Source organism: Chiroxiphia lanceolata, chromosome 3 (genome assembly GCF_009829145.1).
Source record: "Chiroxiphia lanceolata isolate bChiLan1 chromosome 3, bChiLan1.pri, whole genome shotgun sequence".
In the NCBI taxonomy this organism is placed as follows: domain Eukaryota; kingdom Metazoa; phylum Chordata; class Aves; order Passeriformes; family Pipridae; genus Chiroxiphia; species Chiroxiphia lanceolata.
This window is the reverse complement of record NC_045639.1, coordinates 3,507,372-3,532,559: the sequence shown is the minus strand read 5'-3', so window position 1 is coordinate 3,532,559 and position 25,188 is coordinate 3,507,372. Positions and strand designations below refer to the sequence as shown.

The window sequence follows — 25,188 nt, the reverse complement described above, 5'->3', positions numbered from 1 at the left end:
GTGGTACTTGCTGTGATAGTTTAAATGTACAAGCAGCCCAGCACATACTGTGTCTTGCATTAGACCTTATTCAGTAGAAAGGAATTAAAATTATCATTCTATTATAAGTATTATATTCTATTAAAAGTTCTAGGTTGATAAGTTGTTGTGGAACATTCAGCAATTTGGGTGGTGCAGTAACCTCAGTGTGGTGCAGTCCTGAGATATCTGAGTAAAGATATTTTACTATGGTAAAGAATACTCAGGTGCAACTAAAACAAAAGTAAGAACATTAATTCTTTATTTTAAACTGTCTCTCCGTGTGACTAAACCACAACCCTGTGAGTCAGAAGACTCAGCTCTGTTATTGCTGAGTGTAACTCTGAATGAGTCATTCCCTCCTAGTTTTTCATAACTCTTGGGTCTCTGGAGACAGGGAGGCTTTTCCACACGTTAAAATAAATGCAAAAGGGATCTAATTCAGAAACTACTGTGTAATCCTATCACAATTCCACGAGATCCTTCAGCTTATGCTTTATTGGAAGCATCGTTTTTATTGTGTTGACATCACTTTTCAGGATAAGTGTGTTCTTCCAGATAATTAATGGCATGCAGAACACAGGGCTAAGAAGATACTGCATAGAAATTTATATTGATGTTTATTGCTCTTGATCTTCACTTCTTTATTCCTTCGTGCACAGAAGCCATTTAGATTTCCCTTGGATTAGAACTTGCCTATTCCTTAATAATAGTAACATCGATTTCTCTTCAGACTTTAATATCATGCAAACAGAAGATTTGGACTAGAGCAAGTTGGGAACAAAACTAACACAGTATGTATCTTCTGCAGTGGTTTTTGGATCGTATGGCTGATGATGATTGGTGGCCAATGCAGATTCTAATAAAGTGTCCCAATCAGATTGTGAGGCAGGTAAGAAAAAATGTTCTTTCCAGGTCAGGTGAGCCATGAACAGAAAGGGACAATTCTGAGGGCACAGATTTAATACCATAATTGTCTGATTCTTTTCCATCCTTGAGTGTGATTTAGGGAATGTGTTTGGCCATGGGAGTGTTATTGTTGCTTGGAACAACATGGATATTAAGGTAGTGCAGTCAGGACCACAAATGTCACCAGAGATGCAAATCAAGGTTTCTACAACTCCCTCACGATCTCCACAAATCTGAACGCTTTACATTAAAAATGTGTGTTTCTGAATGAGTTCAGCAATAATTCATCAAGATACATATTCAGAAAATAAAGAATAGACCGTGTACATTCACTGCTCCTCAAAGTTCCTATTCTAAACTTCTGTAGTGGTTTTTTGTGGTAAATTTATAATATTATGCCACAAAGTTTTGTTAATACCCTTTTCTGGACTTACTTAAAATTGAAAAAAACCAGCTGTATTAGTAGTATTTAGACATTCACAAACACAACTATTAATAGTGTTACTTACAAGTCTACTTTCTTTGCAAATTATTAAGGTAAAACCTGTAGCATTTACTTCATCTCACCTGAATCCTTCAGTTGAATTTCTCATTATTGAAGTGATGTTTCCATATGGAACCATACATAGTTCTATATGTAACACAGCAGTAAAGGAATGTATTTCATGAGAAAACTCTATGTAAAGCCTTTAGGCAAAGTTTTAATCCTCCTGAATGTTTTACAGATTAAAAATTACTGGAAGGAATTTCCTTCAACTTTCCACGTAAATTCGTACAACCCTGAGGGAAAATTAAAAAAAAAGAAATCTTGCCAAAAATATCAAAACCTTTCAGAAAATAGAGATAGAAGAAGAAAACAATATTTATGAGCAGCAGTGTAAAGTCATGTTTCAGGAGTGTACAGTGCACACCAATATTACAAGCTGGTTTTAGGTTCCTCTGTGGGATCTCTATAAAAAATGGGTTTGACTGATCTGTTAAAATATGACAAAAATGAACTGTGGGGTCTCAGCTTTACCTTTGAATCTTTGAACCTGTGAAGAGCTGGAAATGGGACTTGGAGAACAGAATATTCTTTGCTTAGAAAACACATCTTCACATGTGTGTAAAGGAATGAACATGTGGAGTTCATTCCCTTCTCCGTTTGCAGATGTTCCAGCGTTTGTGTATCCACGTGATCCAGAGGCTGAGGCCAGTCCATGCACACCTTTATCTCCAACCAGGAATGGAAGACTGGTAAAACAAAATACCTGGAAACTTCTAATTATCCATGCATTACTTATTAGTGAATTACTCAGAACAGTCATGTAAACCTAAAATGATGCTAATTTAATTGTTCTTTATTATTCTGCCCAAACTGCTCTGATTTATTTAAAAGTACTATTAGGGTTGCAAAAGCAGCTGTCTAAAGAGACATTGTTTGGAATATTTATTCTCTTAGAGTAGGTTTTCGGTAGGGTCTGTATTTTCCCTGTCATTAGTACCCTGCAAGTGTACATCTCACTGCTTAGACATGAGAATCCTACTGGAAATTGGATCTGGGGGCAAATTTTAACTTAAATTTTAACACATCCAGTTAAAGAAGGTTGGAGAAGAGAGGCAAGTCCTATAAGTAAATCACAGTTTTTGTCAAAAAGCAGGAAGAACCCTCTTGGGTTCTGTTTGGTTCTGCTTACTCCCAAGAAAACTGTCACTTTATCTCCAATTATGAAATACTCAAACACTTTTTGATGCATAATGAGAAGAAGAAGAAAGTGGCTTTTCTTTTACTCTTGTGTTGAGCTTGTGATTGTGATAACTTTTTTTCCCCTGAGTGAAAATGGCAGTAATAACTGCAATAACTGTGCTGCCATATCAAAACTCAGTTTTTGTGACAAAAGATAGGATTTAATTTTCTCTGGAAGCCTTACTTGAACAGCCTCTGTGACTTGTTTTGTTCAGTGATAAGATCCAGCCAGGAGCAGATGAATGACACGTGGGTTTCTTACCTGGCAGAGGAGAAAGGGGCAGAGTAGAAAACAGAAATTTTTTGTGAATTTCTTTTTTTGAACTGGTTCAGGATGACTTTAAGCTGCATGTATATATATCCATGAAATCCCTGAGCTGGGCTTGGTTTGGTTGCAGTTCCGATGACATGGACGGCCCCGTGGAGGACATCGGCAGCCGCTCGTGCGTCACGCGCTTCGTGAAGACCCTCCTGTCTATCATGGAACACGGGGTGAAGCCCCACAGCAAACACCTCACGGAATATTTTGCCTTCCTTTATGAATTTGCCAAAATGGGGGAAGAGGAAGTGAGTATATCCCCGGGTTTTGAGGAGTTAGTTCTGCACGTGCACGTCTGGATTATCCAGTGATTCCGTACCCGTGTGTTTCAGAGCCAGTTCCTGCTTTCACTCCAAGCCATATCCACAATGGTCCATTTCTACATGGGAACTAAAGGACCTGAAAATGTGAGTTTGGAATATCTTGTATAAGAAGCACCAGTTTGTCATGTTTGTGACATTAGTGCTCTGTCTCTTGAACCGTCTTTCAGCTGTTAAATTAAAATTACTGCAATTACAATTACACAATGCTTCAATTACATAAATTATACCATTTTTTCAGTGTTTAAGTGATATAATATTTAAAAAAAAGATGTTGAATTGGCTGGTTTTGTTTAGTATAGAAATAGATATTAAGTAGAAGCAATTAAAGTTGTCCTTACCGTGCTATTAATGGTAATGCTGTTAATGATTGCTTGCTCCTATTGTACAACTTAGGTTATTAAACTTACTTGCTTCTTCTGTTAAATAAGCCACCATATCTCCAGCCAACCCATCTTTTACTTTATAAATACAATTTAACTTCTGCAAAATGAATGTTTCAATATGAAAATCAATTGATATTTACCTCGTTTGATTCCTGCAAGTTTATTAAGGCTCAAAATATCCACAATGAAGTTGCCTTTTTTTTTTCCCCTTCAGCCACAGGTTGAAGTACTTTCTGAGGAAGAAGGGGAGGAAGAGGAGGAAGAGGAAGATATCCTTTCTTTGGCAGAAGAGAAATACAGGCCTGCTGCACTTGAGAAGATGATTGCCCTGATTGCTCTCCTGGTCGAACAGTCTCGCTCAGAAAGGCAAGAGCTGGAAAACCAAAGTAAATTCTGACCTAAGCTGGTTCAGAGAGGAATTAAAGATGTTGTGGGTCTGTTTGGAGGTTTATTGTGGGCTATTTTAACAGCATAAATGAGCTTGTATTTAAGCCCATTGTATTTTTAACCATTTAAAAGATAAAGATTTTGCCATTGTCGACCACGAAAAAGACTTGGGTTAAATATGTAAAAACATTCGATTGCCCACATTTGGATTTCTTTTTTTATCTGGTCTAAGTAAAAAAATACTTATTTTTTTGTTCTTTTTTACATCAATACCTTTATTGTCTCTTGTATGTTGTGACCCTGAAGAATATAAACACTCAGTCCTGGATGTCTCTTTAACTTTACTGATTCATCACTGAATTAAAAGGATAATTTTCTTTATTTTAGGCATTTGACTTTGTCCCAAAATGACATGGCAGCATTGACAGGGGGAAAGGTCAGTAATTTAAGAATGACTGTATAAGCCTTAAACAAACCTCTCTGTGCATATATAATTGTAGGCAGTGTAGTAATACCTGATTATCTGTTGCAGGGTTTTCCTTTTTTATTCCAACATATCCGTGATGGGATCAACATCAGGCAAACCTGCAACCTCATTTTCAGTCTGTGCCGGTACAACAACCGACTTGCAGAACATGTGAGTACAAGGGACTCGTGCCTGTTGGTTGAAAATCTTCTCTAATAAATGTAATGAGATGATTTTTATTATTTGAATGAATAAGCACAAGTCTAAGTGAGTTTTGTTTTGTCTTTAAGATTGTGTCCATGCTGTTCACATCTATAGCAAAGTTGACTCCTGAGGTATGTAAACATACTGCTTGTCTATTAAATAGCCTGCCTCCATATTTTGCTGGTTTAAATTACTCAAATAATCCTTTGCTAATCAAAAATCCTGCATGGAACATGATCCAGAGAAATTTTTGTGCCATTAAATGAAGTGGAACTGCACTGTGGATGAAGTTTTTGAAAGCAGAAATGTGCTGGGCCACTTAGGATGAAAGTTTTATTCAAAGCCAAAAAATGTATTTCTACATTCTCCACCAATAGGAATTTTTTTAAAAAAATTGCTAATATTAAAATCTTTGTTCTAGAATAAGTGGAGATGAGTAATTACTATCTGGTTGTTCAAGTTTTGGGGCAATATTTTGCAGTTCTATGCATGGAAACACATTTCTCAGTCAGACTAAATTCCTGCCCTGGTAATAAGAAAAGTAATGAGAGTTCCAAATGGATTCCAGATGCAAAATATGTAATTATAGTATTAAACCCTTTCTTCAAGGGTTGTTAGAAGCTGGGTGAGTCTTGGAAAACTTAAAAAATAATCTTGTATCATGTTACCTTGCACTGACTGTAAGCAGGGGCTTAATTCTGTTGTATCTATGTGTGGATATGGATATATATGGATTATTTACAGATTAAATAGTAAGGGATTAAAGTATTATAAATGTTCATGTCTGCAGTTCATGGAAATCTTACAGACTTTGGTTTGGGATTTTTTAAATAGTCTCAAAAAAAAAAATCAGTGGATAACATAAAATAGATCAAAAACAATATTCTTCTTTTTATGCATTGCAGGCAGCCAATCCTTTCTTCAAATTGCTGACCATGCTCATGGAATTTGCTGGTGGACCTCCAGGAATGCCACCCTTTGCTTCTTACATTCTGCAGAGGATATGGGAGGTACAACCCGTAAAAGACACCAAAAGCTAAATTGTCTTTCTCTTGTTGGTTCTTTGACATACGTGAAAAGGTTTTACATTTCCTTGCTGCATAGGTCCATGATTTTTTGTTACCATTCCTCTTCCAAATAAATGGCAACAGCCAGTAGACATTTAAATTTTAGCTTAATGAGAAATTAATTGATTCACAATAAGGGTCTAGAATGCTGCTTCTAAGCCAGTTCCAGGGAGTTTTCTCAGTTGTCCTTTGCAAGGACTGTAAAATGTTTCAAGACCCAGCAGTTGTTAGTGGGGTTCTTTTGGCCATTCTGTACAAATTCCTTTAATATTCTTGCTTTCTAAAGTGAGAAAGAGACTTTTCCACAGGTTGGCACAGGGGTAAATTCCTTGATCTGAGCAACAGATGAGGAAGTAAAAGCTTTCACTTCATGTGCCTGCTCTTGGAGTTCCCAGTACAGTTTGCTGTCTTTATTCCCAAGGATAGTGTGTCCAGCCTGGAAACTGGAACATTGAATATTCCAAAAAGTGGGGCTGGGGTTTGTAAGAGGTTGTTACTGTGCAGAATTGAGACCTCTGGTAAAACACAAACCTGCCTTGTCCACTGTGGGATAGAACGTGGATTGCTGTTCCCAAGGATTTTCCTCCTGGTTGGGAACAGTTGTAGGACAGCAAGTGTTTGCCAGGTGACTGATCTGATGAATGAGCTGTATCTGCTCCTCAGGTAAAGAAAGTTCAAACAGCAGATCTGAAGGTCCAGAATGACATCCAGCTGCTTTTGGTGGATGGGGAAGTGGCAGGTTATGAATTTCCCTCAGGAAATCTTTCCCAGAGTTTTTTAATTAAACTTCCTGTGACAGTACACGAGCTGTGGCATGAAGTAAAGTCCCTTTGCTTAGTGCTTCCCTCAGCTGCAGAGTTTAGAGATGTAATTTTTTGAGCAATCCTCATTTTATTTTCCCTCTTTATCCTCACTGCACAGACTGAACCTGCAGAGGAAGCAAGGCCTCCAAGGTTTCTGTTGGAAAATCAGGCTTTTAGCAGTAGTTCTGTCTCTGGTGTTTCCAGGGTTATCCTTACCTTGTCAGCACAGGTCTAGGGATACAAACAGTGCAGGCAGGGATGAGAGACCCAGCACTTGATGCACAGACAGGCAGATTTAGGGTGTAGAACCTCCTCTTGCAGCCACTCCAGTTTCCAGAAGTTATTAAAAGGTGCTGGAGCTCTGCAGACAGTGAGCAATGACAGTCCCTTCCTTGGACATCACCTCCAGCCATTGCCAAGGAAACCTGACAGATCCATTTGTCATTTCTAAATAAAGGGGGGAGATTGTTCTTCAGGTGTTTTATTTTTAAATTGAGATTAAAATTTTATAAGCAGAGTTCTGATCCTGTCAGCTGCTCTGATTCTTCAGGTGGATTAGAGTAACTGGAGGCAGCTCAGCAATCCAGTTACTGCCTCTGGTTCCTTAGATAGGGAAGAGTTCCTTTTTCTTTGTTGGGGAACTTGAGGCTCAAGGTAAAGAGAAAACAGTTTATAAAAACTAGCAAATGAACTAATTACATTCACTGGCCTCATGTCAACAGATTTTCAACTGCACAGAACCAGAAAGGCCCAGGAAGCCATGTTTTCTCCTTATTCTTTGGGCTTTGATCCCACACAGCACTCCACAGGCTGTTCACTGCCTTGGAAAAATGCTGGATGAATTTATTCCCTGAAACTGTAAATTCACCAAAAAAATGTCCTAGTTACCCTCAGCATGAAGCTGTGTGAATGTCTTTGCATACCATTTATGTTCTTTTGATGTACAGAGACACTGATTCGGTGTTAAGGTTTTGTGTTGGATATTTAAAAAATAACCCACTTATTTGTTTATAAAGACAAGATTGTTCAGTTTTAGTGCTGAATATCTCAACTCCTAAATATCTCGTAATACGCAGAATAATTTCCTGCACTTAGACTGAACTTTCAAAAGCTCTAAAAGGTTCAGAAGCACAAAACAGTAATAAGAGGTTTTTTTGTGTGCCAGAGCAGCTCAGTCCTGTAGGTGCTTTGATAGCTCTAAGTGATTTTAAAAAGATATTTGAAAGTTATTTTTAGGGGGTTTTAGTGCCAAAGTTAATGCATTCCTGTTGATTTTTCCACTCTCCTGTCAGGTCATTGAGTACAACCCCTCTCAGTGCCTGGACTGGCTGGCTGTGCAGACCCCCCGCAACAAACTCGCCCACAGCTGGGTCCTGCAAAACATGGAAAACTGGGTGGAACGTTTTCTCCTGGCACACAACTACCCCAGAGTGAGAACTTGTAAGTGACTTTCAAGTGAAGAAAATTATTCTCCTTTTGTAGCAAGTGACTGTGCATGGGGTGTCCCTGTCACAAATGCTCCCGTGTTTGTCTTTCCTTCCTTTTCCAGTAGTTTTAGAATTACTGTATTTTAACATCTTAGTACAACTGTGGTGCCTCATCAAGACTTGCTATCCAGTTTTGATGAAAACTGTGTTTTCATTTGGTGACTTAAATGATACTTTAGTAGGTTCTTTATCCCATGTGGTTAATCTGCAAGGTCCAGGAAAACCTAAAGAAGAAAAAGAGCTAATCCAGAAGGTTTTCCATAGTGTCCATCACGTAGTTGTAGGTAGGAGTAGTACATGTTGTTCTTTCACCCCTCACAGAGTAATTCAGTTGAGTCCTTTGAAGTTGTGGATCAAGGAGAATCCACCTGTGCCTTCTCCTGAATTGCAGTGTGTCCTGACTGTCTAGTGTGTTCTGCCAGGAATAACACTGTCAGATTGCCAGAGCACATTTTCAGCCTTTCCTGTGTCCCCATTTTTTTTTACAAAGGAGATTCCACAGTACGGGACACACTGAACTTTAATACATTTTCTGTGGCCGAGGGAGATGTGGGAGCTGGAGGTACAGCTTTGCAAGAGGCTCCAGTTGCAAACATCTCTGAGGAGATAATGGTGTTTTGAATGAGCAGTAGACAGTCATGGAAAAATCTGGTTTGTGTTGCTGGGGGATGCAGTGTCAGCACAGGGAGAACCAGGCACAACACAGGGATGTAGGGTGAAGAGGCCTGAAAGCACATCTCAGCACCACTATTAGCATGTTTTACTAGTCCTATCCACTGGGATTTTTTCATCCCTAGTGTGACTGTGGTAATAGCAGAGCCTGTAAAACCCTTTGGGATCTGTAAATGGAATGTACAGTGTAATTTAACATGGCTGTTAAGCGGGTGTGTCACTGCCAAAGGTGTAACAAATCTGTTTCTATTTGAAGCTGCAGCCTATCTCTTGGTGTCGCTTATTCCAAGCAATTCCTTCCGTCAGATGTTCCGATCGACCCGCTCTTTGCACATCCCCACCCGTGACCTGCCCCTCAGCCCCGACACCACGGTGGTCCTTCACCAAGTCTACAACGTGCTGCTCGGCCTTCTCTCACGAGCCAAACTCTATGTTGATGCTGCTGTCCACGGCACCACAAAGCTGGTGCCCTACTTCAGTTTCATGACGTACTGTCTGATCTCCAAAACCGAGAAACTCATGTTCTCCACTTACTTCATGGACTTGTGGAACCTCTTCCAGCCCAAGCTCTCCGAGCCGGCCATTGCCACCAACCACAACAAGCAGGCCCTGCTGTCCTTCTGGTACAACGTGTGCGTGGACTGCCCCGAGAACGTGCGCCTTATCGTCCAGAACCCCGTGGTGACCAAGAACATTGCCTTCAACTACATCCTGGCCGACCACGACGACCAGGACGTGGTGCTCTTCAACCGCGGGATGCTCCCGGCCTACTACGGCATCCTGCGGCTCTGCTGTGAGCAGTCCCCTGCCTTCACCAGGCAGCTGGCCTCCCACCAGAACATCCAGTGGGCCTTCAAGAACCTCACCCCTCACGCCAGCCAGTACCCAGGAGTAAGTACCTGGCACCAAATTTCCGTCGGCGCCGTTTCCCCTCTTACCCCGATGTCCCTTGTAACGAAAAACGTGAAAAATTATTTAATGTATCCACATTTGGATTCCCTTACTGTACTTTGGGGGGGGTTGTTTTGGATGTTCCTTGCTGTGGAGCAGTTGGAGAGCAGATGTGGTTTTCTTCTGGGAGCAGACACAGGTGTTTCCACTGTTCAGTATTCCATACGCCAGCTTAGCCATAAGAACCAAGGAATAGCCTTTAGTGGTGGTCTAGAAAGCAGGTTGTGTTCTAACACATGAAGTTGGAGGAATTCCCAGTTTCTGGAGTAGGGCCAGCCAGGATTTAGCCTGTTGCATTCCAGTGGAGGACAGCCTGGTGTTCACCTTGGGAACACTCACATAGCTTTGGCAAAACACAGGGAATTGCACTGTCACTACAACATTTCAGTAGAGAGTAGATGTTAAAGTAGGTGTGTAATGGGGAGACAACAGCTTTACAAAGGCTTTAGGAGACAAAGTGCTTGGCTTTGCTTGATTGCCTCGTGAAAGTTGCTTTGGGGTCCTTTAGGGTTGTGCAGGGACAGAAAGAGTACAAAGATTTCCATGAAGGAGAGACAGAGGAAGTGTGAAATCTTCTGTGTTGAACATCTGCCTAGTTTGGCTCATAGAGAAATTTTATACTCTGACAGTCTTGGGAGGAGTCCTGCTGCTTTCCTGGTTGGCATCTCCCCTTGCAAGCCTTAGTTTGTCTTGCAAGGGACCTGAGTTACTCCACTGTGTTTATTAGTGTTCCCCAGACTGCAGCAGGTTTTAGCACAAGCAGCTTTCCAAGTGTTTGGTCCCAGGGATGGGGATTTCAGATTCCTTTGTACATATATATATGTGTATATATATATACATGTTTACGTGTGTGCATGTATATGTGGCAAGGAGCTGTGCTGTTAGGAAGCACCACAACATCTGATTTTATAACTTTGTGGTAATGCTTAAGAATGGGTTCCCATCTAAATTTGCTCACATGTGCTTGTTCCATGTGTTACTTAACAGCAGTAGCACACACACAGTAAGTAATAAAAATCAGAACTAAACCATAACATACTGAGAGAGATGGCTCTAACCCAGTATTTTTGTGTGTTTTAGGCAGTAGAAGAGCTGTTTAACCTCATGCAACTGTTTGTAGCTCAGAGGCCAGACATGAGAGAGGAGGAGATAGAAGACATAAAGCAATTTAAGAAAACAACCATAAGCTGTTACCTGCGCTGCTTGGACGGACGGTCTTGTTGGACGACTCTGATAAGGTACAGCACTGTTCCCATCCAGCATTTCACTGGAATTCCATCCTCAGCATACCCTGATTAGATGGGAAAAGCTGTAGTTTCAACATCTCTTGTTATTTTGGGGCTTGGTAAAAATTGTGCCTGTGGGGACAGAATTTTATTTAGTCTTGTCTTCGAAGAGTTTTTCATTTCTAGTCTTAGTAGTTCACCTGAAACTGTTGCTGGGCATTCTCAGGGAGCTATAAATTGCCTGTGTGTGTAGGGTCAGGTTTGGGGTTTTAGATGCAACTGTTGATGTTTTGAAACACTTGTGAAAAGGACAAACTGTTACCTGGAAGGGTGACATGGAGTCACCTGGCACAGAGCACAACCAGGCTGTCCCAAACACTCTGCAATCATTTTTATGTTGAGAGAAATCATTCATTAGCATAATCCTTTCTTTCCTGTTCTGCTGAAAGCATGAAATAGCCTGATAAAAATGTTTTTGTGCATTTAAAAGGCCACACGTGCTTAACTGAGCCTGTTTAAATGTATCATTTAAGAAGCATAAACCTCTCTCTTTTGGAGTTTTCCAGTTTTTCGCATTTTTGCAGATATTATTTTGGAAAAAGTTTAGGTTTTCCTGGGAAATATTTCTGTTTATAAAATACTTTCCATAACATAAAGAAAATTGACAGCAACATGAGGGGAAAAAGTGAAGAGAAGATGTTCTTTTTGGTGTTCTTTTGGGGTTTCTTTGTTCTTCTGTGATTTTTTTTACCAAAATGCAGCACGAGCTTAACATTTTTAAGCATTTCTTTGAATTGTGAAAAGATGGGCTGCAATTTTCAGTGTTTTCAATATCTGGATTTTTTTCCTAGTGCCTTCAGAATATTATTAGAATCTGATGAAGACAGACTTCTTGTTGTGTTCAACAGAGGATTGATTCTGATGACTGAGGTAAGTGCTTTGCTATTTAATTATAACAAACATCTCACATAGGTACTTCCCCTGTTGTCTTTAATAAGATTTCTTTAGTAATAAAAAGATCAGGAAACTGCCTGTTTGTCAGGACAGAGGGAAAACCACCCACAGATGATGCTGAGAGCAGTAAATTTCTGCTTTTCTGGTGTCATTCCCTTTATTACAGATAACTGGGAATGGCTGAGCACAGTCACACAATTGTTACAATTTAACAATCGTTAAAAAGTGTTAAGGCAACAGGTTAAAATGCAGAAATAACTTGAAGGATATTCAGCTACAGTTGTATTTGACATTTCTTTGAAGCCCTGCTGAGGCAGTTTATCTTTCCTGTCTTTTGTTCCTCTGTTTGCAAGGAGTGCTCTGAGAACACATAAACTCGATTTCTTTCTGATGAAACTAAACCTAAAATGTGTTTCTGGAGCACATTTAGTGTAGCCAGGTTGTAAATGGGTATTTGGGCCATGAGACCAGGCCAGAGTTAGTTTGAAATAGAAAGGGGAAAAAACCCTGAAATAATTAATCTCTGAACTGGATACAGTTGGGATGTTGAGTCCCTGCCCCCCAACAGTTTCACTGCACAGATCCACCCTCCTGAGGGTGTCATATCCTGGATTCTGTTCAGCACTTCCATTAGGGAGGTGATGGATGAGAACGGGTGTTTATCCAATATCCTGGCAATGCACCATGGGAAGGATGTGTTAGATCCCTTTGGGAACAAAAAGCTGGATGTGTTGGAGAAAGCATAAAAAAAATAAGATCCAGTTCGTTCTTGGCACGTGTAGAGTGGTGTATTCAGGGAGAGAGATTGAACTGGTGAACCCCATGGGGAAGGACAAGTGGCTTGGAGGTGTTTGTGGCTGTGCAGAAAAATGGGATTTGGGAATCGGCTGTGCAGGAGGGGTCAGCCAGCACAACTGGAAGTTGTCAGGAGGACTTTGAGCAAACATCTGTCAAGGATATTTAGTCTGCCTTAAGGCATGTGGGTGGACTGGATGATGCTTTGAGGTTGATTCCAGTCCCATTTTTATGTGGTTTGTATAAAAAAATTCTCTTAACTCCTTTTATACGTCACCAGTTTGTATTTTCTGGGGAAAAGTGTGATAGATGGAATTTCAAAATCAGTTGGAAAAATGAAAATGAACACACTGCAGTGCTGTTGGAAAACTGAGTTTTCAGGAGCTTGTTACACATGTAAGGCTATTGATTAATTAACTGTGGAATTACTCCAGAATATCTGTTCCTCTTCGTTGTGAAAATGCCTAAATTCAATAAACTGGGTCTGAAAAGTTAGGAACTGAGCTATAACATTATCCATACATGAAACATAAGTAGGTTTAAGATACCTGTGTACAGATGTATTAAAAAAACTTGTGTATCAGCTTAGTTAACCCTGCTCCATACCAACAGTGGATAATTAACTTTATAAGGAGTCTGTGATAGAAAATTAATTTATCCTGTGTAAAACAGTGCTAGAAATGAGGTAAAACTAATGCTACTTTACAGCTTGACATCACCTGCTCTTATATTTTCACTTGTTGGCTGGAAGTGTTTTGTGTGGTGACAAATAACACACCGAGGAGTTGTCACATCCAGAAGAGTTTTCCACTTAGGATTGGCCATGTGTCTTTTATCTCCCCTGGAATATAAAAATGGCCTGGCAAGGTTTTGCATTACAGGGAATGAGGTTTCCTGTTCCTTTGTCTTTCAAATCCCCCAGCAGATCAAGTATCTCCTCTTACATCTTGCGCTGGAATTTTTGCTGTTCGGAAATGAGTTGCTTTTCCTTCCCCAGTTTTTCTATCAATCACAGATGCCCAGGAGGTATTTTAGTTATAAAAGGAGGAGTAATTCATCTCATGTACAATCACACAGCAGATGTCCTTAAGCAGCATTTTGAAAAATGAGTGGCATCTATCTTAATCTTATCTTTCTTTTCCCCAAATTCACATACCTGTGTCTGTCCTTCTGCACTTCTTGTAGCACTTTGTCTGTTGGCACAGAATTCCAGGTGTACAAAAATCCTGTGTCTCAAATTCTGCTTTGTTCATTGGGCTGGAGATAAAGATGTGAAAACTTTGTCATTATTTTGAGCCAGTAACACAAAGCTTTCACCTTGAAAACAAAGAACTTTGTGAATGTATCAGGCATTGTGTATTTTTTGAGCATAAAATAAATGTATCTGTAGGATAAAAAGAGAAATACTAACAAATATGTTAATTTGGCTTGTTAATTCTGGCATTTTTTTCTTCCCAGTCCTTTAACACATTGCACATGATGTACCACGAGGCCACAGCTTGCCATGTAACTGGAGACCTGGTAGAGCTTCTGTCCATTTTCCTTTCGGTTCTGAAGTCAACACGTCCATATCTGCAAAGAAAAGGTTTGATTATAACCCTGGAAAGGATTATATGCCTGTTGTCTGTGAATTCATTTTCCTCACCCAAACCCTGGTGGGTTTGTTTTGCTTATGATCTGTTTAAAAACTCGCTGAACAGACCATATCTATTATGGTCACTAATAGATATTAAATTGTTATTTATTACTGAGTTAGTGTGAAACGAGATTACATAAATTTAATTTAACAGATTTCTAGGTGGATTACAGTCATATTAGAGGAAAAAGAGATTCTTTTTTTCTGTGCTTTATTCGAAGTGCTTTTGAGCAATGCCCTGAGCAGATGTGATGTTTGCCCTTGCAGATGTGAAACAAGCTCTCATCCAGTGGCAGGAGCGGATTGAATTTGCCCATAAGCTCCTGACTCTGCTCAATTCCTACAGTCCTCCTGAGCTTAGGAATGCCTGCATTGGTAAGTCCTGCCCATGAACCTGCAGGCAGGAAGGACCTGTCCTGCACAGGTACCTGCTGTGAGGTGTAAATGCCACTTTTGTAAGTGCCAGAAAACTCTGTAGGTCGGGATTGTTCGTGGAATATTGTCAGGACGTCAGCGCTGATGTTCTGATCCTAAAGAATTCTGGTTGTGTCAGGTTTAAAGGAATATTCCCACTTCCCCAGGCACAAACAGTCAGCTGTCACTGAGAGACTAAATTTGCCACCTGAGGAATAACTCATCATTTCGGGTGTGAGTTTAGAATCAAATCCCAAATCTCCATTACAATCCAAACATGAACTAATGCTCCCCTCAGAAGGGGTGACCAAGTTAGTCTGAGAAACAGCTTTTCCTGTTGGTTTTTCTGACCCAGTGCTGTAAGGTGGAATAGTGGAAGTAAAGCTTAAAATAGCTTGTAGAATGGCATGGATTTGCTCTTTAAAATGTAGACACAGGTATTAAATACAAGTGTCTCTTTTGCATTAGCAGAGCTATGTCAGAAAGGTCCAGGCTTTTCCTAGTTCAGGCTTTTTTAATGTTATTTAACGGATTGCTGATAAAGGCCTAAAACTGTGTCCAAATTACCTTTTTTTTGTGTGATTTCTATGCATCTCCCCCTGTTTTGAGTATTTCCTCATTGTCCTCCTGACTCTGCTGCTGGTTGACATTTTCCAGGAGTCAGACCTGTTTAAGAAGAAGCAAAGAGGGTAAATTTTACTGAGCTTCTCCTTTCTCCAAGCTGACACCCCTCCCTGGTGGTTGATCTACCACTGAGCAGCTTTTCTCCCAGTGGCACACAGAGGTGAAGGGAGCTGGGACTGATTTAGGGGTGTCACTCAGGTGTCTCACCGTGGAGCTGAGTGAAAAGGGATATGGAAGAGAGTTTGCAAATGCATGAGCCTTAAGTTGAACTGTTTGCTGTTAAGAAATAACAATATGTAATAGCAAAAACAACTTTTTGTTTGTAGATGTCCTCAAGGAGCTTGTACTTTTAAGTCCTCATGATTTCCTACATACTCTGGTTCCATTTCTACAGCACAATCATTGTACATACCACCACAGTAATATCCCAAGTAGGTATTTCAGTGATTGTATTTTGAAGTTCTCTTACGCTATTATTACTCTGTCGTGTTCCTTGCTGATGTCAAATATTGACCTTTTTAATGTTATCCCCTATTTTATCCGAACTTACACTACAGTGTCTCTTGGACCTTATTTTCCATGTCGTGAAAATTTGAAATTAATAGGGGGGAAAAGCAATATTCGTCCTCCGCGTCCCGAACTCAACATGTGCCTCCTGCCTACCATGGTGGAAGCCAGCAAGGTATGTCAAGTGTGGCCCTAAAAAGAGCTGTTTCTCTCTTGTTTGCCCATTTTTATAAAAGTATGGCAAGAATCCAGTAGCTCGATGCATTTACCTTTTCTTTGTAAGCAAAGCATAATTCTTCTTCAAGATGTGTTGTCCTCATATACTCCATTCTAGTTGTGCACTCCAGAAGCACCATTTCCCTGCCCTTGCTGACACACAGCTCCATATTCCAGGCAGAATAAGGGTTTGGACCTAGTGTTAGGAAAAAAAACCCAGAGCACACATTTGGGTGATTTTCCAATCTGTCTGTGGCATTTATAAAGAAAATTGAGGGATTGTCCAGAGGGGTTTCACAACATGTTGAGGTTTATTGCCAGACAGCCAAAGAGATCCTGCAGGTTCCATCAGTCCATTGAGCTGGGACTGAGGTGTAATATCCTACTTGTCTGGGTAAAATCCAGTGCCTGCAATGTCATAGAGGGCTTTAAGTCTTTCACTTCCCATTTTCCCTTCTGTGGGCTTCCTGATGGGATGCCAGTTTTGGTGGGGCTACTCCGTAGTGATTTGCCACGTCCCGTTGTTACAGCTGCACCAACGGTGGGATTCAGCTCACGGCACTTTGCCTATCTAAAAAGTCAACTTCCAGCTCATCCTGTGGCCATAAATAGTTAACCCCGGGAAGGAGGTAAATAATCCCCCTCCTTCCTGCCCTGAGTCTGGATGAGGTGACTCTGCCTCCCTCTCCACCGACCGCAGGGAACCCCGAGTGGATTTTAGATAGCTAAAGTCAGGTCAGGTGAATCCCACCCTGACAGGAATATGTATGGACAATCATTTGAAGCAGGAGAACTGGTTACTTGCTGTCCGGTAACCGTGGTTCTTCAAGATGCTTTGTCCACACAGATTCTGTGCTCCTCCCGCTGTGCTAATTCCAGGTGCTGTCCTAGGGGATTCTTATGGGTGAAGGAATGGAGTGGTGGTTGAAGCCGCCATACCCCTTGTGCCCTCAGGTACAGTGGTCGCAAGGACACACTGGGTGCAGGCACAGCCCCAGTGGACACAGCTTTTCAGAAAGAATCCAATCTCCTGCACATGGGGCCTATGTGCACGTAGATGGGAATCTGTGTGGGCAACACATTTCGAAGAAGCTCGGTTACTGTAGGGTAAGTAACCCTTCTTTTCTAAAGCTTTCAGAACGATGCTGTGTCTCTTTGTGCACCATCAAATCGACCGTGTGAACCAAGTGCTTAAAAAACCAAAAATCATAGAGAGCCAGAAATTATCTGTGGTGGGTTTTTCCCATCGTGTATAGCCACGATACGTCATAGTGTAAATGTCTGAACTTTAAAAGTTGTCGTCCTACGTGACACCGTACTTTAGACTTTGTATCGAATTCCTATACATTAGGAAGCAGAGGGGTTTTAAACCTCTGTAACCACATCCACAATCCCATTTCCCTGTGGTTTTGCATGCTTGGTTTTCATTCAACTGCTTTGTTTGCTTGAGTTTTCGAGGTTTCCTTTTGGCTCTCTGCTCTACAGAAGCTGATGCCATTTTAAGCGTGTATGTCCAAAATAAATTAAAATACTGGCATACATATATCATTGAGACATCCTGAAAAATTCTGCTTAAAAACCTTGGGAAGCTTAGTCCCAAGAAAATTCTGAATTCTGCAGATCATAACCGGCAAATGATAATTTAAAAAGCAGTCATGTATTTATACTTAGGTATCTGTTTGTGATGTAAAATTACTGATTCTTTTCTTGTCCCGTTCAAGACATGGTATTTGCAGAGCTTTGCACCTTCTCAATGTTGATTGAGAGTCCTCCAATAAAAGATTTTACTACTGGGGAGTTTATGCCATCCCTCCTCCCATCACACGTGGTGTTGCCAAGGGCTGGGCAAGGAGGCACCTGGAGATTCCCACTGTTTTCCTGTAGCACACAACGAAGCATTTTAGGGCAGGAAGTGCAGTGACACGAAGGGAGATGTTTAGGAACTCTGGGAGATGTCCTGTTGTTCTGTAGTTTAAATGAAGCTCCCTTAAATCTTCAGGGCAAAGATGATGTTTACGACCGGATGCTGCTGGACTATTTCTTCTCCTATCACCAGTTCATCCACCTCCTGTGTCGAGTTGCAATCAACTGTGAAAAGTTTACTGAAACTTTAGTTAAAATGAGTGAGTATCAGGGTGAAACAGCCCAAGGGTAACTTTTCCTGTGGTAACTTTGAGTGCTTCTCCACTAAGTTTTATATTCAGAGTTTTTAAGGAAAAGCAGAGCTTGTGAAACTCGCTGCATTTGGACATTATTTTGATCCACAAAACTGGTATCCATGTATGAGGTAGTGCAGCCTTACCCACGAGTGGGTCCAGAAAGGAGCTGAGGCAACCAGGGAGAATTCAGGGGTTTTGTGCATTTAGAGTTTAATACAGAACTGGTATTGGCAATTTAAATGGCTTTGGATCAGATGCTGAGTCCTGAGCACCTCAGTGGCAATTATATGACAATATTTACAGTTTTGTCTTCCCCCACGGGCCTGAGGGTGAGTTACTCAGTGTGCACAGACCTCAGTGTCACACCAATACTCTTGTCCAAAGAGTGATCACAGAATGTTCTTTTACCCACTGAATCATTTGTGTGTTCATTAAATGGACCGTACAAACCTCACAGACCGGGGGTTTCTGATCATAAGAAATGCTTGGAATGTGATCCTAGGAAATGATACAGCACCTTGGCACTGCTTTTATCAGGAATTTCCCTGTCTCCCACAAAATTCTGCCACACTGATTTGTTTCCTCCTGCAATTCCAGGTGTCCTGGTTGCTTATGAAGGTTTGCCACTTCATCTCGCGCTGTTCCCCAAACTCTGGACTGAGCTGTGTCAGACTCAGGTAAGAGTCAGGCTGAGCACCAAGAGAATGGAAATACAGCAAAACACAATGGATGTGGAACAGGGATGAACCCAGGAATTGTAACTAATGGGTGTTTAATAAAACACCTCTGCTTATGTTGCTGCCACCTGATAGAACCTGATAACTGAAGTGTAAAATCTGGGATATTGTATTTGCTCCCAGTACACCCTGCAAACACTGAACAACTCCCCACAGCAGCACTGGTGGGATGGTGGGTGTGCAGACACCACCTTGTCCTGCCCTGTGAAATCCCAGCTTTTTATGTAGCACAAACACTGGGATGATGAAAGAAAAATTGGGAGATCTCTTTGGGAGGCACCGTCCCTTCCCATACTTACTGATGGGATAAACCAGCCTTCCAGGACTATGTGAAATAAGGATTTGTACAATCTGCTGACACCTGCTGGACCTGAGCTGTGTTTCAGTGGGCCTGGCCTGCACTTCCAGTCGTGACTTCCCATGTTCTCTCTCCCTGCCAGTCTGCCGTGTCCAAGAACTGTGTGAAGCTGCTCTGTGAAGATCCAGTTTTTGCAGAATACATAAAATGTATCCTGATGGATGAAAGGACCTTTCTCAACAACAACATTGTGTACACCTTTCTGACCCATTTTCTTCTCAAGGTACGTGGTCCTTTAGTGACAATTCCAAGGAATGCAGTCATTGATGCTGTTTCATTTTGGGATAGTGTTTTCACAGTTCCAGGTTTTTTCTGGTTTTAAAAAAAAAATACTTTCTTTTCACAGGTGCAAGGGCAGGTGTTTTCTGAAGCAAACTGTGCCAACTTAATCAATACTCTAATCACAAATCTAATAAATCAGTATCAAAGCCTAGAATCTGACTTCAGCAACCAGAGGGTTGAAATTTCCAAAGCAAGCTCTACTCTAAACGGGGTGAGTCTTTCCTAAGTTGTTAAAATACCAATTTATTTCCTACAGGAACTCTTCAGTGCCCTGTGCCAGGTCCTGGTTAAGGGTGGGCACTGTTTGCTCCACTCTGAGCCTGGTGAGGGCATGGCAACCTGGGAATGTCATATCCCGGGGAGCAAAGTGATGCAAAGTGCAACAGATTTAATGGTAGGAACGTTGTAACCCAGCCAGATTTTGTCTTAGGACAGACCTGCATTAAGGTCAGCAAACAGCAGTGAGTGGGACATTTCAGTAGTGTAAATCTATCTGGAATTTGATCTTTTGGGCCTTACTGCACAGGATTAATCCAAGGCCAGTTTGAAGTAAGGCTTGTTAAGTTTGTTACTGCTCTGTTTTTCCAGGACCTCCGAGCACTTGCCTTGCTGCTTTCAGTGCACACTCCCAAACAGCTCAACTCAGCCCTGATCCCAACTTTACAAGAGCTTTTAAACAAATGTAGAGCTTGTCAGCAACAGAGGAACTCATTACAAGAGCAAGAAGCCAAAGAAAGAAAAACTAAAGGTTTGCCTTCTTATAATGGTGTCGCTCTAATGGTTGTAAAATGAGCGTAAGACATTATTTTATCCCTGCAGGGTGGGCCATTCCTTGGTCCAACGCTGCACGGGAAATACTTTATTGTGGAGCTAAAATTCATGAATTGCATGAATTTTCCGTCAGGAAATAAGTATTTATTGACCGTGGGAAAGGATGGGAATGTGAAAGCGGGCGGGAGCGGCAGGAAAAGCGCCTTTTCCCTGAGCCAGTTTTCCCGTTCCTTGCAGACGATGAAGGAGCGACTCCTGTGAAGCGGCGGCGGGTCAGCAGCGACGAGGAGCACACGGTGGACAGTTGCATCAGCGACATCAAAGCTGAGCCCAGGGAGGCTCTGACCCCCACCAGCACTTCGGACAACGAGACACGGGACTCCTCCATCATCGATCCGGGCACGGAGCAGGACCCTCCGTCCCCCGAGAGCAGTTCTGTCAAGGAGTACAGAATGGAAGGCCCTTCTTCGTTTTCAGAAGACATAATGTTGGCCACGCGGGCACAGCACGCGGAGGAGCAGCCGGGAAACGGGAAATTCGAGGAGTGCAAAGAGTTCAAAGACCTGCAGGCTCCCAAGGATTCCATGGGAGCCGAGGAGGACTCGGAGTTTCCTTCCACGTCGATCTCCGCGGTTTTATCCGACCTCGCAGACCTGAGGGGCTGCGACGGCCAAGCCTTACCAGCCCAGGACCCCGACACGAGTTTAGCAATCAGCTGTGGCCATTCCAGAGGACTTTTTAGTCACGTGCAGCAGCAGGACATTTTAGACATCCTGTGCAGGACCATTGAGTCTACGATTCACGTGGTCACACGGATATCCGGGAAAGGAAACCAAGCTGCTTCTTGACATTAGATGGAGCATGTCTGCTTTTAAGTATTTTGGTTTTTTTTTTAAAATCCTTCTTCTCCCTTCCCCCCCGCCCCCCCCAAAAATGCTGTTTGTATAAGTTTTGCTTATTTCTGTTTTTGTGCTTCAGTTTGTCCAGTGCTCTCTGCTTGAATGGCAAGATAGATTTATATGCTTCATTCTTGGTCAGGCAGAACTCCAGATCCTTTCTTTTGTTTTTAATTTTATTTTATTTTGCATCCTACCGTACACTTTCTTAAAGGGCAATCAGATAATGGCTATGTTTTATGTAATTAAGAGTTCACTGTAGTGGCTTTCATTTAATATGGCTGTCTGGGAGACAGGGCCTCCTGGCCCTGTATGATGTAATTTAAACTTATGGCATTTTTACTGTGTATAATATGGTGTCCTCTGTGCCAGTTTTGTACCTTATAATCGAGGCAGATTGCCTCAGATCGCTGTGGTTCTTATTATCAAAATTAAGTTTACTTGTATACTAAACAACCACAAGAAATTTGATTCTGTAAAGAATCCTCTTTAGCTGTGGCCTGGCAGTATATATATGGTGCTTTATTTAACAGAATACCTGTGGAGGAAATAAAGCACACTTGATGTAAAATTAATTGTTTTATTTTTATTGACATGATCAATTGCTATTCTGTGCACTTCATTAAACTGATTGTGATGACTTTTCATTTGTTTATAATATGTTGCTTCAGTCTCTGGATTTGTCAGCAAAGAACCTCCTAAGTAAGTGCAAGAGGAGCAGAGAGAGATGAAGGGCAGGTGGGCAGGATTGATGGAAATCTCAGTGCTGCTCTGGTTAATGTGCACAAATGTGGAGGGGCTGGTGCTTGGTGTTGGAACATGAAGTGCTGTCAGAAGCCAGTGCAACTTGGCATCTCCTTTCCTTAATTTTAACCTGCGTGATGATGTCATTTTTCTCCTGCACCATTTGCAGACTTCCTTTCTTTTTCCCCTCTCCCTGGCTGTGCTCCCTCATTTTTGACAGCTGCTACAGCCCTGGAAAGCTGGAATGACTTTATCACCTCTCCCGTCCTGTTTCCTCCTGTTATTTCTGAGCAATATCCATTTCCTATGTGACCTTTTGGCCTGTCAGTGATACTGGTTTTAATATCCAATTAAAATCCATTTTCAGTTTCATTTTCCAGTTGCTTAGCTCATTTGTTTTCTATTGTCTTCATAATACATCTATTTTGGTCTTTTTTCTTCTGAATTCTTTCATTCCATCTACCATTTACTACAGTTTAGTATCATTTGCTTCTCCTTGAGTCTATTATATGATATTCTTGCTCCCTTTAAATCTACTCTCATTGGTTTTAACCTTGTGTAATTAATAATTTGTCTTTAAAGTTCACATTTTAAATTCCCCTTTAGGACTTTTTTTCCTGCATTTACAGACACTGCTGATGCTGGTGAGTGTGAAGCTGGTCTCATTTATCAGACATGAAGTAATTATGTTTTTGCTCTCTTTAGGAATGATTTTATTACCTTTTCTGATCAGCTTCTCCCCAGGTTGTGATTCAGAGAAATCATCAACAGCTTTTTCTGGTCAGAACTTCTACAATCAAAATTCATCTCTCAAGTCTCTGCCAAACCAAGTGAGTTGTGATTGTTCAGGTTGTCTTTGTGAAGATATTTGCCAATGGCTCTAAAGATCTTTGAGATGCAGCAGCCCTTGTAACCCTTTGGTGAGTAGTTTCAGTTAATTAATCACCCTTATTAACACTGTTGGTAAATTGTCTGACCTCAGTTCCAGCTCTTGCCCTTTGTTGGCTTTATCTCCTCCCCCAGGATGAGGTCACACCATAATTGGTACTGGAGAGTGGGGTCCTGTTTGTTGGGATGGTTTTTATCTCATTTTAACTAGACCAACTATAAACAGTACTTAATAATTACTTCATAAAGGCTACACAAATATTACCCCATTAATCATGTCAAGATTACCAGAAATATGATTATTTTTACTGCTCTTCTCTTACATTACCTTCCCATTTCCCCCTGGAGTATTCCTGCAATTTTATTGAGGTGTTTGGTTTTTTTCCACCTGTATTTTTTAAACAGAAGTAAAGCAGTACCTGCACAAATGTCTGCTCTTCCACATTCTGTTTCCAGCTGTTTGTCCTCCCTGTCCCTCATTTTACATGTTCTGTAAGCCATTATTTTTTCCACAGTTTTCCCCTTTGACTTCACATCAGTTTTCTGGTTTGTATTTCACTACCTTCAAAAATGTTCCCTTATCCCTGCCTTTGAAAACCCTTTAACCCTAAAACCCTTTAATCTTTAACTGGCTCCCTCAGTCTCTCAAAGCTTTGATTTTCTTCCAGGCTTTATCCCACCTCTCATTTCATTATTATTTATTTCCTCCTGGAAGTTCCACCTCCCATTTAACCCCTTCAAAATTAAGTTTTTCTATTTAAAAGCATCTCCCTGCACAGTCAGCTCTGCTGTGGGACTCAGACTGTTGAAACCATCCTCTGTACTGATTTTTGGCCATAATCTTACCAATCACATCATTCCCATTGAATTTTTTTTCCCCTTTGGCTTTCTCAGCTCACCAGTCATTCACCATTTTTTGCTTTTTATTGCAGAGTTTATGAGAAATTTTAACACCAATTTTAGAAGAAACTGGTTTGCTGGAAATCCTCCTGCAGGGCACCTGGGACAAGGGAAATGAACTTTTCCCTCGGATTTCTCTCAATCCAGGAGAACTGTGGGCACAAAATGGAACGTTCAGCTGGGCAAAAAGCCAATCTTAGTATTTTGGGGGGGGGGGGGGTGTTGCATGATTTTTCATATGTTCTTAGCATGTTCTATATAACATGCCAAGAACATGCTAATGGCATGCTAAGAACATGAGAATGTCATGCTAAGAGCATGCTAATGTCATGCTAAGAACATGAACATCATGCAAAAAATCTTAGATTCGCTTTTTTGTAAGCATGACAGTCACATGTTCTTAGCATGATTTAAGCATGTTGTAAATAACATGCCAAGAACATGCTAACATCATGCTAAGGGCATGCTAACATCATGCTAAGAACATGTGAACATCATGCAAAAATTTTAGACTCACTTTTTGTAAGCATGACTTTCACATGTTCTTAGCATGATATTAGCATGTTCTTGGCATGTTATTTACAACATGCTTAAATCATGCTAAGAACATGTGAAAGTCATGCTTACAAAAACCAAATCTAGTATTTTTGCATGATGCTCACGTTCTTAGCATGACATTCTCATGTTCTTAGCATGACGTTTGCATGTTCTTAGCATGTTATTTACAACATGCTTAAATCATGCTAAAACATGTGAATGTCATGCTTACAAAAAAGCAAATCTAAGATTTTTACATGATGAGATGTTCTTAGCGTGACATTAGCATGTTCTTAGCATGCTATTTAGAACATGCTAATGTCATGCTAAGAACATGTGAAAGTCATGCTTACAAAAATCAAATCTAATTTTTTTTGCATGATAACATGTTCTTTGCATGACAATAGCATGTTCTTAGCATGACATTAGCATGTTGTAAATAACATGCCAAGAACATGCTAACATCATGCTAAGAACATGTGAAAGTCATGCTTACAAAAATCGAATCTAAGTTTTTCATGATGTTCACATGTTCTTAGCATGACATTAGCATGTTCTTAACATGACATTCTCATGTTCTTAGCATGACGTTAGCATGTTCTTGGCATGTTAATTACAACATGCCTAAATCACGCTAAGAACATGTGACTGTCATGCTTACAAAAACAGAATCTAATATTTTTTGCATGATGTTCACATGTTCTTGGCATGACATTAGCATGCTCTTTGCATGTTCTTCAGAACATGCTAACATCATGCTAAGAACATATGGACGTCATGCTTACAAAAAGTGAATCTTTTTGTATGATGTTCACATGTTCTTAGCATG

The 25,188-nt window shown here is 40.9% G+C and overlaps 1 protein-coding gene and 1 long non-coding RNA gene across 10 annotated transcripts in view; one reads left to right on the top strand and one right to left on the bottom strand.

Moving 5' to 3' along the window:
* Positions 1-22,404, top strand: part of USP34 (ubiquitin specific peptidase 34) — a 107,949-nt gene extending 85,545 nt beyond the window's left edge. For 5 of the 9 annotated variants that reach the window (XM_032682354.1, XM_032682346.1, XM_032682347.1 and 2 more), the window contains exons 58-81: positions 830-910; positions 2,078-2,163; positions 3,052-3,220; positions 3,305-3,379; positions 3,893-4,044; positions 4,453-4,501; positions 4,598-4,702; positions 4,822-4,866; positions 5,641-5,745; positions 7,898-8,045; positions 9,021-9,655; positions 10,796-10,953; positions 11,793-11,871; positions 14,149-14,275; positions 14,594-14,701; positions 15,691-15,795; positions 15,922-16,046; positions 17,042-17,194; positions 18,087-18,210; positions 18,844-18,923; positions 19,424-19,564; positions 19,688-19,834; positions 20,212-20,371; positions 20,632-22,404. In XM_032682354.1, the coding sequence (XP_032538245.1) occupies positions 830-910; positions 2,078-2,163; positions 3,052-3,220; positions 3,305-3,379; positions 3,893-4,044; positions 4,453-4,501; positions 4,598-4,702; positions 4,822-4,866; positions 5,641-5,745; positions 7,898-8,045; positions 9,021-9,655; positions 10,796-10,953; positions 11,793-11,871; positions 14,149-14,275; positions 14,594-14,701; positions 15,691-15,795; positions 15,922-16,046; positions 17,042-17,194; positions 18,087-18,210; positions 18,844-18,923; positions 19,424-19,564; positions 19,688-19,834; positions 20,212-20,371; positions 20,632-21,242 (3,768 nt within the window). In that variant the 3' untranslated portion in view covers positions 21,243-22,404. The remainder of the gene's footprint in view (positions 1-829; positions 911-2,077; positions 2,164-3,051; positions 3,221-3,304; positions 3,380-3,892; positions 4,045-4,452; positions 4,502-4,597; positions 4,703-4,821; positions 4,867-5,640; positions 5,746-7,897; positions 8,046-9,020; positions 9,656-10,795; positions 10,954-11,792; positions 11,872-14,148; positions 14,276-14,593; positions 14,702-15,690; positions 15,796-15,921; positions 16,047-17,041; positions 17,195-18,086; positions 18,211-18,843; positions 18,924-19,423; positions 19,565-19,687; positions 19,835-20,211; positions 20,372-20,631) is intronic. The other 4 variants (XM_032682353.1, XM_032682351.1, XM_032682348.1 and 1 more) reach the window with 3 other exon arrangements.
* Positions 22,405-22,718: 314 nt separating this feature from the next.
* Positions 22,719-24,022, bottom strand: LOC116784125. The gene is made up of 2 exons (XR_004355964.1): positions 23,833-24,022; positions 22,719-22,852 (listed from the first exon to the last, which is right to left on the bottom strand). It is a non-coding gene; the product is annotated as an uncharacterized LOC116784125 (long non-coding RNA).
* Positions 24,023-25,188: the final 1,166 nt, after the last annotated feature.